The sequence below is a fragment of the Netta rufina genome (assembly GCF_964035555.1).
Source record: "Netta rufina genome assembly, chromosome: 2".
NCBI classification, from domain to species: domain Eukaryota; kingdom Metazoa; phylum Chordata; class Aves; order Anseriformes; family Anatidae; genus Netta; species Netta rufina.
In genome coordinates, this window is record NC_140124.1 from 90,403,873 (window position 1) to 90,420,635 (window position 16,763).

Below are 16,763 nucleotides of genomic sequence, written 5' to 3' on the forward strand. Positions count from 1 at the left end.
TCATTTCAGCTGCACAGAAATTATTGAAAACTTTTACACTTTTCTGGTTGCAAACTGAAATTATTTACCATAGGTGTGGCCTCTGTGAAATCCATCAGAAGGTCACCTGGCTCCAAAGCAAAAGTACTCCCAGCATCTGTGGAACTCTGAAAAGCAAAGGAGGAACACAATTTTGAAGAAAACATTTGGTTTCCTTAATTCTTGTTGTGTTTTTGTTGTTGTTGTTTGTTTTTTATTTGTTGTGGGTTTTGGTTTTATTCCTTAAAGCATAGATTGTCAAACAGATTTCAAATTTCATGCAATGTTAAATATGGGCACTCAGGAGAGATGAACAACAAAGCCACGCACCTTTGAAATCAAGGCAAAAATTAATTTAATGCTGGTCTATTGCCCCCCAAAGTTGATGAAAACCTATTATTGATTTTTGTTGGGTCTTGGAGTGGGCTCTGAATATTTCCTGGCTGCTGCACTTACAAAAAAAGTTATACATATTGTGACAACACTGGATTAAAACCTACTCTGAAATATGGAATTATTTCATCTAAGGAAAACATTACTTGCTACTCCCTCCCACTCTTCCTGAATACTCTCCCAACTGACATAAGATCAACTCTTTGCATATTACCTTGCCGCCAGGCGAAACCTGCGTTTGTCCTTCTGACGTCTGTGGTGTACAAGTTTTCTGTGACCCGGGAGATGCTGAAGACACAGAGGTTGATGCCGCTGCTGCTGCCGCCAGTGCTGGTGGAAGGTCATCTTCGTCACTGTGGTTGATAAAAGCAGACAGATCTTCTCATTAGCATGTATCACCCGACTTTGAACCCGACTTCTTCTGGAGGAGGCACCGGACATCTGTATGTCAGCTCAAGCGCTCTGGAATGAAATTCTGTCCCATCTGCAATGCAGTGTTTACAGCTAACTTGGCAAGTAAGTTGGATTTTTTAAGTCTTAAAGATCCCTCAAAAATCAGTTGGATAGTTAACCCTCATCTACAAATGGAAATCTTAAGGGCATGATGTGCAAGTAGTGTTTCTATGGAGCATGTATATGTGAATACATGAACTTATTTGATATTGCTCTACTTTAATGTTCATAATTTCTTCTACAGAGGTTGGCTGTATTGATAAGAACAGACCTCGTTAGATCCATCTACGGGACCGACTGCTTTACTGGCTTAAGACTACCCCTTAGTCTTAAGGGGATTTGGCACACAGTTGCTCCATGATATAATTTCCAAACTGGCTTTAAAGGACTTTGATCAACTTGAGGAGGAGCTCTGTAGAAACATTCTTGTGAGGGTATGGTCTTCATGTTCCATTTATTCAGTTTACAGAGAAAACATTTAAAACATTTAATTCAAACCCAGTTTGCACACTTCCCTTGGGCTTTAGGACATCCAGCTGAGCTCTTTCCATCTCACCTACCATCACAACTAAATGAAAGCCAGTAGAGAATATTGTACCTTCATTTACTTTTGTAGACCCCCATTGACTACAAATTATTGGGATCAGTCAGCCCTGGATCAAAATTTTTCCAAATGCTAATTGAAATTGCATGGAGGTAAACAGAGTTACAATTTGGCATACACAACCTTTATTACTGGGAATGATGTGTAGAAAGGAAAGACTATAATTTGACAGTTTAAAGCATGGGGATTTTTTTTTTTTTCTGCTCAGAAAATGGCACAAATTTTAACAGAGCCCTGCTTTTAAATGGCACAGAGCCCTGCCATGCCAGTTTGATAGACATTTCCAGAACACAACTGTGCTTGGTACCTGTACAGCGTGCCTGTGCAACACAATACTTCAAACCCACGTTACACAGAGGGTACACAGCCTTTCTCTGGATTGTTTGGATGTGTTGTAGGGTTTTTTTTTTGTTTTTGTTTGTGTGTGTGTGTGTGTGTGTGCGTGCGTGCTTTTTTGGGGGGGCATAAAGGTATGGACATTAATGACATCTTTTCCATGCTTCATTTTTTATCTCTTCTGGGTAAGGATAGAATTAATCACCACAGCATGTGGAATACACTGTTTTTATGCTGGAAAGAAAATGCAAAATCTTTCGGACCTACTAAGTAGATGTTTTATTAATCCAACAGGCCAGATTTTGGTTGTTGACCTAGTTAATCTTTCTTTCAGAAACACATTGCTGACATTTTTTCTCAGCTCTTGCTCCCCTCTCTCTGTAGGAACACATTGGCACCCTCCCCATCCTTGCTGGGAAAAGCTGTTCTGTTGCAGAGAAGGAAGTGGAAAATTGTCGAGAACCTGCCAGTTAGGAAAGGCTTCTTCATGTCTGGGAACCAAAATGTCAAGGTCCAGTCTTATCAGTCATCAAGCTATCCGCATGCTAGACAAAAGTCTGAGCATTGGCCTTCTTCACCGTATACCTTGAGGTATCTATTTTTGTTATTCTATGTCCATTTACCAACATCTCTCCTTCATTAGTGGTCACCTTCTATTTACTGGTAAACACCTTACAGACTTTTTTTTTTTCTCTCAGACTCTTAAAAACTGATTTCTCAGTAGCCTCACTATTCTCAGCACCACCTTATCCTACTACCTTACTTGGATGGTTCCAGTGGAAATCTGATTTTGCATATATAATGTTACTAAGATATTTTTTACCTGAAAATTGTCTATGCAGTGTAACCCCGCTCTCTTTGCTACACAGAAGTATTTGAGGACCAATTTAACAACCTCCTTATGCTAAAGCTTAACTAGAGAACTTTTCAAGGTATGCATAAAAAACACGTGACTATGCCTGCAATAGGACATGGATTTCTTGCCCATCCTTACACATCAGCCATCATATTCTCTTTATTATCTGCCACATGCATAATGTAATATAAGTGGTCCTCTATGTGCCACAGCTTTTTCCTTTGCTGGCTGCTATCTACAAAAATCTGTTTTATACAAAAATCTGAAAAATCAGATGCATCTTGAAATATGTAGGGGACTTCCTTCTCCTGGCTTCTAGAAAAAGAGGAAGTAGAAGTGGCATCTCACCCAAGAAAAGCATTCTGCTTTTTGAGCTCTGCTGGGCACAAGGAGTAAACAGGCTCTCAGGTCTTGAGAACCTGCTCCTACCAAATGCTGCCATGTTACCTGTCATGTTACCTTCAGGATTAACAGGCAGTAAGGGAACCTGGGTTCTCTTCCCAGCTTGAGTTGTCAATTCCCATCTCCTGTTGCATTTTTAAACCATGCTGGCTGATCTGTTGTGGTAAAAGAGTCATGTCATGGTCTGCTGACCAAGCTGTGGCTGTGTGTTCCCATATGTTAGCCTCGGTCTCTTGGACAAATGTCGATTTGGCTAAATGCTCATTTTCCTCCTAGCTTCAATTTGATTCATTCTCCTGTTTCTTCTCCTAAATATTTTTGTCATTTTTTTTTCCTTTATGTTCTTGACAGTGAGACAAAATAATTGCTTACTGACATTTATTAGAATCTTTTTGGATGGAAGGAAAACTTCCACTAATTTTGCTATATATTTAGTGACACTAGAAAGTTAAATTGGTAGAGGTACTAATGGTTGCCATTCCACATAGAAACCACATATAATTCTTTCTTCGTTGCAAAATTGGTGTTCTTGTATTAGTAAGTTTATGTTGACACTCTCTTTTATTCCTTTCTAGTCAGCTTAGTCCCCTAGGTTCTGGTGGCCTTATCTGTCGGTTCATATGAAGGACAAACCAACAAACTGATTTCCACATTTATTCAGTATCTTGCATCTCCAGACTCTAAAATTAGATGAACTAGGTGTAAATGGGATGTTAAAGCTCTATAGGCATAGATTGATCTTGCCAGGACTAAGAGGCTTAACTTTGCTACCATAACTGTAGCATACTCAGCAATTTCTGCCAGCAACAAAATCACAGAGCGAAAGAGAGCGTGCACCCTTTCTAGGAGGGAACAGCTGACAGCACAGCTTGACCACCTAAAAGCTAAGGACTGTTTCCCTCATTTTGCAAATGGGCTTATAATGAAGCAGACAGAGCAGCTTGCTCCAACACACACCATGTCTTTGACATTTCATGTGGAAAAGGGATTTTTAATTTCTAACCTGTAATCTCAGAAAAAGAGGGCCTGCAATTCTGAGGTTAGTATCTGCATAGGGATGGCAAATTCACAAGTTTTAAAAGCTTAAAGATTCTCAGAGATGAAAGGAACAGTATCAGTGTAAGATCATTATCATGTAATTGCATCCATGCCTTTCAGAAAGAGCAGCTAGAGCAATAATTAGCATCCCCCTTCATTTTCAGCTGGAGCAGGCAAAAACACAGATAGTGCTATATGTTACTCACAAGCTGTACTGTCTGGTTAACTTCCTCACACGAGAAACTTTAATTTCCTGCTTTTCTGTAGGGCCAGTTGATGGCGTAGTTTCAGGTCGCACTGGAGCTGGACTTCTAAAAATAACAACAAAAATACATGTGACACAGTCTTTATTTGAACTACTTCAGGCATATCAGCAAAGTTCTTACTCATCAACACACGTTTATCTTGCAAATAGTCGAGTGCTCATTGAAGTTCATCCTTTTATTACCATCCATTTATAGTCCAGTGGCCAGTGTGTATGAACAGAAAAGGATGTGTGAATTCACTCTCCTGTGCATGGCATGCTCTTTATGAAAGCAGCAACTGATTAAAAATACAGAGCCCATGTGGAAGTGTCACTGGTTCCAAAGGACAACATTTTAATAACAGCCCAGCTATTCAGCCATGTCAGAAATATTTTCAACAGAACAAACAAACAAACAAACAAACAAAAAAAACTTTAACAAAAACTAATTTTATGAATTCTGAAATCTGCTCTGTTCAAAATAGTTTTCACCTGAAATTAAACATTATTTTTCTAATGAATAATGGATTTGATCCAAGAAAAAAATGTTTGTTAAAAATAAATGTAAAACTGAGACACGTTTTAGATGCTCATGAATGTGGAAAACATCTGCAGAGCTTCAACAAAGGATAGAAATGGGAAGGAGGAGATCCATCTAAAAGGATCTTCTCTTCAACCATTTTCATTAGGGTTAACAAAGGCTTGAATACAAGATCTTCTTGACCTTGGGGGGAAAACATTTCAATCATGAGCCTAAATGACAGGAATATACAGGAATTATCTTAAATACTACTTTTATTTGAAGCAACATGTGATAATTAAGTGTACTCTATATGTATGAAAAATACTATAAACACAATACATATGCCAAACATAGAAGGAATAATCTGAAAGCATTGATTAATAATGTGTGAGCTGTATTCTGTCATCTAACCTGAAGTCAGATACTATGCCATGTAATTAAGCAGCCCAACTTATTGCTGGTGGGACTGCTCACACACTGAGGTACGTACCACAATTGGCAGAAGTGGGACAAACTCGTCTTTATTTTATATACTTGTGTTGAATTTTTCAAGTCCACCTGCATCATATGAGTCTCCTAAAGCCATAATAAAATAAGTACACAATCTTCACAATTGCAGTTCCCTCTGACACCCCTGTGGGTTTTAAAATTATTAACTATCTCTGATAACTTCTGAACTTGCTGTCCAGCTGGAACAGAGCTTATTGGGAAGGCGTAGCCATTGGACTCTATTTTCAGTTTTCCTATGTGTTTCTTGGTTGTTGGGGAGGTCACAGAGCATAGGTTTGAGGAATGGCAAGCATGAGAGTACAAAGGAAACACATACATCATAAACAAGACTCAACTAGTTCCACTTCCCAAGGAAAAACAACTTCTGTCAAGTGTTTTTCTGATTTTTGATCCCATTAATTTCACAAATCCAATTCAACAGCAGCACAAATCATATCTCATTGCCTCCCAAAATCCAATTTCAGGGTCAGCCATTTATATCTCAGATTTGCAATGAAACTATTGCAGAATAATTAAGCTGGATTTTCAGACTCCTTGATGAATTTCTTAGGCTGGCAATTAAGGGGTGGATAATGGAAGAAAAGAGCCCCAACCATCTTTTTTCTAATGTTGAAGTCAGTATATCTGATCTGGAAATCTGTGAATCAGCATCATGATGGAAGTCCCCAATGCCATCTTCATCAAGTCATGGTTCAGAATGGATGGCTGCTCTAGATAGGCTTTTAGTTTATATATTTATTTATTTTTGACAGCTTGTGCTAAACCAAAGGTAGTTTTTGACAACCGAAAAAAAAATGGTAGTTCAATTTACTCAAAGTGATTTTCAGTTCAGGTTCTGACATAAGTAGGATAAATACGTTAAGACCGTTAAGACCTTTTTAATGACTGAATCTGATGGTCAAATCTCCAAGGGGTGTCAGTGTGTGTAATTCCATTATTTTCAGCTCAGAAATACGTCAGCTGAAATTCTTGCTCTGAGTGAGCAGTCCCTACAATTCTCCAAAGGTGATAATTTCAAATTTTAAACCTTTCCATCATCTTAAGAAGGAACAAAAACAGTGGTATCAACTACACATGAGCTGAAAAATACGTGCTCAAAAAGTACAACAACCAATGCACTCATATTATCAGTGGGCTCAGAAAACAGCCCAATGTGAAACAGCAAAGACAGTAACAACTTTATTTCCAGTTCATTGCCACTTCATATTTCTGAAGATGGCATTATAATCCTCAATGAGAGTAAATGAGATATTTTAACAGAAATGAACATTTGAAATGATCATTTCTATTCCTTTGAAAATTTTCATTTTACAAAGCTTGTATATCTCCTTTGATTCTCATACATACAATTTTTAAACAAGGTAGGGGTAGGGGGTGGAACTTTTGAAGCAGTTATTTCAGCCCCCAAAGTCTTTTTTTTTTAAAAAAAAAAAAAAAAAAAAAAAAAAAGACATTGTGCTACTTTATAACTAAAGCAGTTTATAATGGTCTCAAAACAACAGTTACAAAAGTGATTTATACACATGAAAAGTTTAAAAAAGTTTTAAGTATGAATTTGCCTTGAAAAAATGTTTCCCATGAAAAATTTCACTCAACTGTAATTAAAGGTGTTCGAGAATCAAATGACCTATTCCTTAAACCAACAAACAGATGAAAAACACATCCTCCTTTGAATGCTACAAATTTTCAAGCAAACAGTTATAGAAAAGCCAAGATACAGTACCACAGGACACACCTACTTCTTTTTAAGTGATTGTAACTACTCAGGTAAGCTTGATTTATATTATTTATCATGACACTTAAGTATCCCACTCATTTATCTTGCACAAACAATACAACTGTAAGAACAAAAACCTCTCTCCTTTTATTATAAAATTTTGTCATCTTTTTTTTGTTAGGTGCCGGATGCAGTGGCTAGCTAGTTAACTACTGGTGATATCATCAGGTCTCTGTGAGAGACATAAGCACCATTTAATTGCACATTTTGAGAAGCTATGGGTTAGCTAGTATGCAAACTTAAGCAGCATCCGAATGAAAAGAAGCAGTGGCAATGCCTCCACCCAAAAAGGCTGACTGAACCTAGTCTACCATAAGCACGAGATGAAATGTTAGGCTGGTTTTACCAATTGCAGAGAAGGCTTCCTGCCCTCATTAAAACCTTGCTAGTGTAGCCCTTTCTGTACCAGCCTAAAAAAAACCTGACAGCTCCTGTTTCATCTCCACTATATGCCCTCCCCAAACACTGTTCCTCAGTCTGAGTATATTCCAAGCTGTTGCTACCCTGACTTCAGCCACCAGATGCAAGAAGAGCTCAGATTCAACACAGAGCCTGATCTGTTTCAAAAAATGTCAGGCTTTTAATACCACATACACTCTTAAAAAACATCTCTCTTATATTCCTGAAAAAGAAGCATCTATAAAGCAGAATGACCTCTATTGTTGTCTTCTGAATACTACAGCCAGAATATATGAAAAGATAGGCTTCTTGAAGAGAAACCTCACAGTTATTTTGGCTATTTAAATGGAGTCATTATGTGCAGATATGACCATTTGTAGTGTTTGGTCTTACACGTAGCAAATTATGTGGGCTTGAACAAAACCTGAAATGCAGGAGGTTTGGGAGGACCCAGGCTGGGGGAAAAAAAATAGGAAAAAAAAAGAAAAATTGCAGTGTGTTACAGTTCCTTTATAAGGTTCAGTTTCAATGTCCTTAATTCGTATGAAACCTTTTCTCCTCTAACAGTATCTAATCACTACAGCATGAAAAGGAAGGCACTGAACTAAGACAGAGTTACTTAACGACTTGGCACCTCGCATAAAAATCTGTCACTCCCTGGTGAGAATGACAATAACAGCCATGAATGTCAGCATGTGGTGGTAGGTCACGAGAAACTGCCTCTGCCCGGGGAGCCCCAGCACACTTCTGCACAGCAGCCAGCACCACACGCCTTCCCGAACCAACTTGTGTCATGAGCCTTCACAGGAACAAGTCCTAAAGAGAGATCCCCAAAACACAGCTGCTGAGAAATTCATTTTGTTCTCAAGGTAGCAGTCAACGGGGCTACTGAAACCAAAATTGCTTACAGAAGGAAGCACATTCTGGAACATTTCAAGGAACCAGAGGTCCACTGGATCTCCCTTGGGGACCTGATGTAGGTGCTCAGACAGAGGGACCTGGAGGGCACCACATCTTCCAATGACTTATGTGCCCTCCTCATCATCTGCCAAGCTAGCACCAAAGTCCACTGCGGGAGCCCCCTTTCTATATTTCTCTACAGAAATATACAGGTTTTATCCCTCTTTGCTTTCCATGTTCTGCTGCAAGAACTTCTGTTTGTCTGTTCTTTGCCACCTGGAATAAATCTCTCTCTCCCTCCATGCTCCCAGTCTCTGGACGAGAGGTGGAGGCTAAAAGCTCCATGATTTACAAGGATACAGCCACCTGCATGAAGGTTGACTTGCCTTCAGGTGCTAACTTACGGGGAAAATAAAATACTGGCTGATTTTTGGCTTCAAAGATTCCTTTGAGTGTAATATGGTAGTGAAATCCTGAGGAGAAAAATGATGGGTAAAGGGAAGAAGAGGAACAATGCTTGACAGATGTGTTCTCTTGTGTATCGAAGACATAGCCTAACAGGCTAAACAAGCACACAGAAGCACACAAATCTTTTTTCAGCCTGTGCTCTGTTTCATTCTTTAGTTTCTTTTCCAAAGTTATGTCCACCTGAAGTTAAGAGACAATAATATGTGTTCTTTCACTCTGACAGGCAAGCTTTTCTCAGAAGACAGGTCAGCCCTCCAGAAGATTATTTGGACACTTGAAAGCTGTTGTCAGCATCAAACTTTCTGAATAAAGTGTTTTTTTTTTTTTCTTTTTTTGTTTTGTTTGTTTTGTTTTTGTTTTTGTTTTTGTTTTTAAACTGGGATTGTATATACTTAGCCGAAATACTACAAAGGTCCTTGCTGCAGAGTAGCAGCCTAATCCAAAAACATCTTGTGGGCTTTTCCTTACCTTCTTTATTCGAGCTCTTTCTTTTAACAGACAAAATTCCCTCCCCTCCCTTGTCCTCATAATGAAAATGTATCTGCAGTCTAGATGAAATCGTGATACTCCTGTGGTCCAACAGATGAATAAATGATGATAAAGAAACTGTTCTTTTCCCCAGCTCAGGAGCAAAACACCTAGGTTACCTGGTCAACACCCACAATCTAAGCTCAAATAAATAACAAATTCTACCTCTCCGTACAGCAATCAGGGCAGACATTAGAAACACTGCTTGCAAAAGAGCCTAGGCACAGGTTAAGGGCACTGCCAGAGAAATGTACTTTGACTGGGGTATTCATCAAATTAACCTCATCTGGAAGGTCTGAGTTTTGCTCCTTTCTCTGTAATTCTGAGATTAAGGATACAATTACAAACAATTCATCTGCATCTGACTTCAGGCAACAGGTCACAGAGGTTTTTAATACTGGCAATGAAGCTAAAGTACATACCCGAGTATCCTATCTGCAATCTTTAATGCAGACTGGTATGTAAAGGGTATGCAACAGTTCAGCTTGAAGTTATGAATTTGATGCAGAAATTTCTCGGTGAGGATTCTTGTCATGTCTTGTAAAAAGCCACAGTGGCTGATCTGTTAATGTCTCTGTAGGGATGAGGTCAGGCTGATGCATGTTTAACTACTCACTTTGGTTTTGGTAAAACTGGTTGAAATTTCTCACGTGGAGAATGATTTTTATTTATTTATTTTTTGACTGACCGTTTAGTCCAACTCTGCCTACTTAAGTCCATTCTGATTCTAAGAAAACAAAACTTGATTGGATTCACTGAAGTTCAAGTCGGGGAAAACCAAGCACATAGTTTTTGATCAGCTTCAATTTTGACCTGCCTAACCATTCTTTTATATGTCTATTTGTCCAGGGAAATGTGTTCTTTCACTTGAGGACACAAACTGTCCATAATCGCTCAGGTGACTCGCCTATTTTCTACTCCCAAATGCCAACACAGACATCTCCTACTACAACTCTTGCTAGAACTTCAGCTCTGTGACGCTTACGAACTATATACTTAGAAACTATCCATGGTTAAAGCCCTGGACTTAAAGACATGGAGTCAGTTGGCAGTTTTCGTAAGAAATGCTGTTAGGTACAGTGTCCAGGAGAGCCTTATGGGCCACAGCCTTCCCTATCAACTGAAATCCCTGAATAAAATTCCTAAATAAAATTCACTTTGTGGGTCTTGAAGTCTTGAGCAGTCGATAAGCAGACGTACAACAAATTCCTTTTCTATGAGAACATTTCTGCCACTCCAGAACCTTAGTTTTCCTTACAAAAAATGAAAGCTTTTTCTTTAGAAAAATATTTTCTTGAGTAATGATTCAAAAGAGTCCTAAGTCAGTGCCACTGACAGAAAAAGTCACTGTGTAGAGTACACTTTGTTGGATAAACTAGAACAAACTCCCCGTATACACACTTATATGCTACCCTGACATTCACTGAAAGTCTAATATGGAGAGAAACTGAGATGCTAGCTTCAGATTGAAAACGTGTACAGATTATGGAAACATCTGTACACTTGGTACCTCGCTCATGTTGCCATATTCTGACAGCATGTTCAGAGAGACAAAGTTCTCTGAAAAAAATATGGTTCAAATTCACACTGCACTGTGCACTTCAGCAGGGTGTAAATTTGATACCAAGAGATAATAATTCAACTGTTAATACAGACAATTTCACTCTGCAGGTGAGAAAGGAAAGGGAAAAATGCAAGAATGCCCCCAGTATTTTGCATGGCATTCCTCCCTTGAAGATATATGGAGTTATATGTAAGAAATATAATCTCTTCAGTAAGAAAAAATGCAGGACAAAGGCACACCACACTGAAAGGCAGCTAAACTCAAAGCCTAGTGTATGTACCATGATGCATGATGCCATGGCAGGGAAATGTCATTCTGACGATTTGTATGAGCAAAGCTTACTCTGCAGTGGGTGCCTGTGATTTTACTTCTCCTCGTACAACTTGATATAATTTAATATTTTCCACTCTTCTTTTCTGGTGTGCAGCATCATCAAGCTGTGAGATAACATTTAATTTTATGTTACACGTTGAGCAGCTCCTAATGTAATTAGTCTTAATGTAACAGCATAATTTGGTTTTGGATGGAAAGATTTACAAAGAAAATTAGAATAAATGAATGCACAAAACACCAGCTGGTGCTTATACCTACTCCCACATAAGAAGAATATTTCTATTTGCAATCCTATGAAAGATGAGATAATTTGGATAACAAGGATCAACAAAGGGTGATGCAGCAGTTGGTCTAAACAGAAAGAAATCCGCAGACAAATCCTGAACCATGTGGGATGTAAAGCATGCCAGAGCTGGCAACAATCCAAAAGCATGTTACAAGGGAAAATAAACATTGCAGTCCATAAATGTACCACATGGAGCACAGCAGCAAGTGCTTGTCACAGCAGTGACAAGAACTGTAGTAATTCATCAGGCAATTTGAGGGCTTCAGTGGAAGAGGGCTCTTTGCTGACAACCGGCACCTTCCTTGTAAATACTGGAACTTGCACTTACACATATGATCAGGATTTTGCATGAGAGGCTGTACAATCGCTGTCCTTGGAGTTTTTCAAAATTCAGCAACACAAAACCACGGCTGACCTGATCTAGTGTTGATCACTGTCCTGCTTTGAGCAGGAGCCTAGATTAGATGCGCTCCAGACTTCCTCTCCAATCACCAGTTCCATAATTCTGTGATAACTAAAATTTCTCAGAAACAATGTCCATTATTGCTATTCAATTTTTCAAAAGCTAACCTCAAAAGAGTACATCTTTAACTATCTGGACAGTAAACAGCTGCTCACAGACTGAAGACTACCATTTAGCAGATGATGAAGAAGGTGTTGTTTACAAATACCAGTGCTTGAAGACCTTCAGTCAGACCACCAGAATCAGACATGTAACATACCTAAACTTCCCTAAGCTCCCAGGGACCACGAAGAAAAAAGTACATTATCAGCAAAACCTCTCCAGATAATTCATATCTTACACATTTGACTTCAGTTGCTTATCAAACTTTGCTCAACTTTAGGCATTTTTGATAACATTTCTACTGTCTGACCTGTCTCAAGATGAAAATTTGGCTTGGCAAACAGGGTGTGCATGATGATAGCCACCATTTGGTCATATTTCAAAGTATGAGCAATTCCTAACATTTAGACAAATTTAGTTTAATTTTTCACACACTGAAATTCCTGAATCAAGGAATCAAGTGCAGCTGAATTAATACCAGGAATTATATTCAGCTATGGAAGAGAATAAAATAAAGCTAAAGAGAACAAAATAAGAAATATGTAGACCTGTATGTTAAATGTAGCCAAACTCTGTGTATATGAACCTGTGTGCACATGCACACATATATACACACAGTAGAAATACCTAGGTGGTCATAGCCAGAGAGAAAATTGATACTTAAAAGAGTTTTCAGGAGAGGTTCATTTATAGATACCAGGGAAGTTGTGCAGATGGTGCTTCTGTCTGGCAAAGCATTGAGCAAGGGAAGGAATAATGAAAGGAATTCTCTTGATGGGGTTCTGTGGTTAGCCATATACTTATTACATTTAACTGATGAAGCAGGCTGGCAATTAAGTGGGATATTTCTGGAGAGAAAGTTCAGGAAGTTATCTCGCTGGCAGCCCATCCCTTTACTAAGAAGTGGGTGAGGCTTATAAAGAGGTGAAGAGGTGACTATGTGATCCACATTCAGCTGATATGCTGCAGGAAAGTAACCTCTGCAGTGATGCCCATGAGATGGGACAGGCCTCTGATGAAGAGGAGAGTGTGCCCGAAGATGATATTCAGCTGGGTAACTACAATTTTCATTTTTATATTTCCTACAATATTTTATACTTCCTTCACTATACAAATCTTCTGGCAGACAGCCTGAACCCGGATCTCTCAAGACTAAAATAATTGAATAAAAAATCTCAATTGGAGGCAGGTGATGAGAGCCTTTACCAAAAATACACATAAGAACACACAGTAATCTCTGACCTCAATTACATTAGATATCTAATCAGGGAATTCTCCCTGAGCACCTCTCCCTTGCCACTTTCATCTGGACACCGAGTTAGATGTCTGGGCGTAAGGAAGTTTCCAAGAGATGAGACAATACCTCTATTACTTGCTCAAAATCTCTTCTGGCCCAATCAGCACCAAGACAGATCCTCCTCTATGGACACTAAAGAAGAGTATGTTCTGTTCAAAAGGCTTTTCTAGCTCTTGTAAAAGACAAATTCCTCTTGTTGGACTGACGTGACCACTGCCTTCCTTTGCCATGGGAGTGGCAGACTGGGCCCTTCCCAAAGAGTGATGCTCCCTCAATGAGTTTTTTGAATAGCTGAATAACTGAGAGCACACAAAATTCATCATCTGTAGAGACTCTGAGCTACCATAGCTCCTTTTCAACTGTCCTGATGGAGTTTTACTACTTCCTGTAGTAAAACTACGGATGGAGTAGATGTTGCCAAAGAACTTGGGGTGGGGGTGTTATTTTGCAATCTCTCATCAAATCTGCTCCAGCTTTGACTGAGTAAAATGAGATTGTACCTAACACTCTAAGTACAAGAAAGACATCCCAAAAGAAGTACTATAAAAATCACTGCAAAATGCTAATTCCAAACTAGAGCAGTATTCTCAAAACCACATTTTTGCTGCATGCCTTAACAAAGCATTCCTCACTATGCAAAGTGGTAACTGCAAACTAGTTGTATTTCTTCTTAATTTGATATAGGCAATATAAAAGATAAACAAATACTCACAAATGCATAAATAACCCATTTTCCCAGGTATTTTGTCTTCCCTAATCCAACATCATGCTCTGCCTTGCCCAAATTGCTTACGCCCCAGCTGTAGCTAGGCTGAACTTCTCTGTACATCTTATTTGGGTGTTGATGAAAACATGTGCTTTTAAGTCTGTTGCAACAGACCTGTAATAAGGACACCTCTAACTCTTCTTGGCAGGATTCCTGTGCCTTATCAAGATAACTCGGGTCTCTCCTACTTAACGCGCTTTTGAAATTCCCCTCCCACTGTTGCTTTCATTTGACTTTGTTCAGCTGAGAGCTGTGTCATGTGCAGCCTGGATGGATCCTGCTGTAGTAACAGCATAATTTCCCTCCTTACTGGCACTGTCCAGATCTGCTGCTTTGCTAGGGGTTATCAGGAAAACTGCAGAGTCAGCAAAGGGGATGCATGACTATGTCTCAATTCATAGTGCACTCTATCAGCCTTAACCAAAGAGTAAGGAAAGCATCAGCGAGGACACTGCAGCACTTACTGGGTTGACTCAGTCACTAGCTTTTCCCTCACTGAAACAGTTTTGGAGGGAAAAAAAAAATAATAATTCAAAAAAACCAAACAAACAAACAAACAAAAAAACATCCTGTCCAGAGGAGGGAGAGTTATACAGATATACAGATGAGCAGCACTGCTCTTCAGAATCCAGGAGGAGAGGGAACTGTACTCTCCCTGTGGCCCATCATCCTCCTGCAGCTTAATCTGACGTATACAGGTTAGGTATTAACTGGAAGATCAGGAGACAAACATTGTACTTCCATCCTGTGAACCTAACAACACAGCAAATTTCATAAGCCTTGTCCTCTGAAAGCAGAATAACTTGTGCAATTTCAGCATCAGCAGTTGTGTTTTTTTCCCCATATATAATGACTTAGGTATATAAGGATCTGCAGTTTGCCAACAGATGCAGAACACAGGTGAATTAACCAACAGATGCATGACGACTTTGCATAAGCACAACATTTTACACCACTCTGAGGCCATACCCAACAAAATGACCAGAGCCCTGCTTGTAGCAAAACTGGCTATACCACACATATATATGAGTAATTGCTAGCTGAACCAGAACTAATTCTACAAAGAGCTATAGCAATTGTTAGACAAATTGAGTTTGCCATGGCAGATGCTAAAATAATTGCTCAGGGGGATTGCAGGCCATATCTAAGCAGCTAAATCATTAGAAGTGTAATCTTCAGACTGGCAATGGATGAGCAGAGATGGTGGTAGCAAAGAGAGCACAGTTTTTTAACCAAACAAGCACTACTGCCCTTCTTCCTCACCTTCTATTTCCTTGTTTGCATGAAGAATTCAAGCTTCAGTTAATGATCAAATCTGCATGTTTGCTTACTAGCTAGCCTGAACAAATGTTGCAAGGTCTTGGGTCTGGAAAAAACAGAGCATTTAGCTAGTGTATTGTACAGTCATCAGAAATGAAATAGAGGAAGTCACTGGCCCTGCTATAAATCCCTTGCCAAAAGAGAAGAATATTGTTAAATAGCCGTGGAAGTTACTGCTTTTGACTGGCAATACGTTTCCTCAAACATTTGCACAGGTGTTGTCTACTGGCACAGACATCCACAGGAATGTCTGCACGGGTACTTGCAGGAATAAAAATAATTATATTCCATGTGGAGGACTGCTTTACAAAGGATACTTGTGTATTTCTTGACTGAAGCAGACAAAAACTCCCAGGTTACGTGTCTGACCAGTATTAATCAACCCTTGACTCTACTCACATGCAACTCCTGGCAGAGCAAAGGCTCATTTGTGTCTATCCAGGGCCTCAAAATAGAGGTTGCATATAGGAAGCTTGTGGCAAACAGGTCACATGCTGGCTGTCTGCAGCCATGCATGTCCCTGCAGAATGAGATACCACTTGAAGGTGAAAGAGAATTGGTTAGACACTACATTTACTTTGCATTATTATCCAAGATCTGAATGCAGGCTGTTAAAATGGGTCTGTTCCTGAGCATTGATTACTTGTATATTTGCACCTCCAGAACACAGGCACAAAGCAATAAAATAATACAATTTCATTTGGCACGACTGACTGTAGAGGAAACAATGCTTGACATAAACTAGATAAAAATAAATATTAGACATGACTACACCAGACTGCTGCATACCGAGACCTCCAGAGTGTTTTTTATGAGTTCATAAGCTTGGATGTATGCAATAGAAAAGAGTAAAATGAGTTTTGCAGCCAGGTTGCCAACCTTACTCATGCTGAATAGTAGTTCACCTCACACAGGACACAACTTGTTTACAACTCAGCATCTATCAATCTATTACCAAATATGAAAGAGAAATGTTTTCCTACAGATGTTATGCAGAAGGTCAGCAAAGGTCAGTAAGGAAAACGAGTCTTTAGCCATCTTCTAAATCTCACAGGGGTTTGCAAACCAGGTCCTCCCAATCTGCTTCTGGAAGTGACAGTAATTCAACAAAGGGTGTAATGGCAAAGACATTTCACAACACACATTTCTATTAAACAAAGAAACAGGTCACTGGATAACATAC

The 16,763-nt window shown here is 39.2% G+C and overlaps 1 protein-coding gene across 1 annotated transcript in view; it reads right to left on the reverse strand.

Annotated features, from left to right (window-relative positions):
- The window catches only part of EPB41L4B (erythrocyte membrane protein band 4.1 like 4B), a gene marked incomplete at both ends in the record, with an annotated part of 163,375 nt that overhangs the window by 25,157 nt on the left and 121,455 nt on the right, over positions 1-16,763 (reverse strand). The window contains 3 exons of the mRNA XM_084283244.1: positions 69-146; positions 626-764; positions 4,307-4,411. Coding sequence (XP_084139370.1) covers positions 69-146; positions 626-764; positions 4,307-4,411 — 322 coding nt within the window. The remainder of the gene's footprint in view (positions 1-68; positions 147-625; positions 765-4,306; positions 4,412-16,763) is intronic.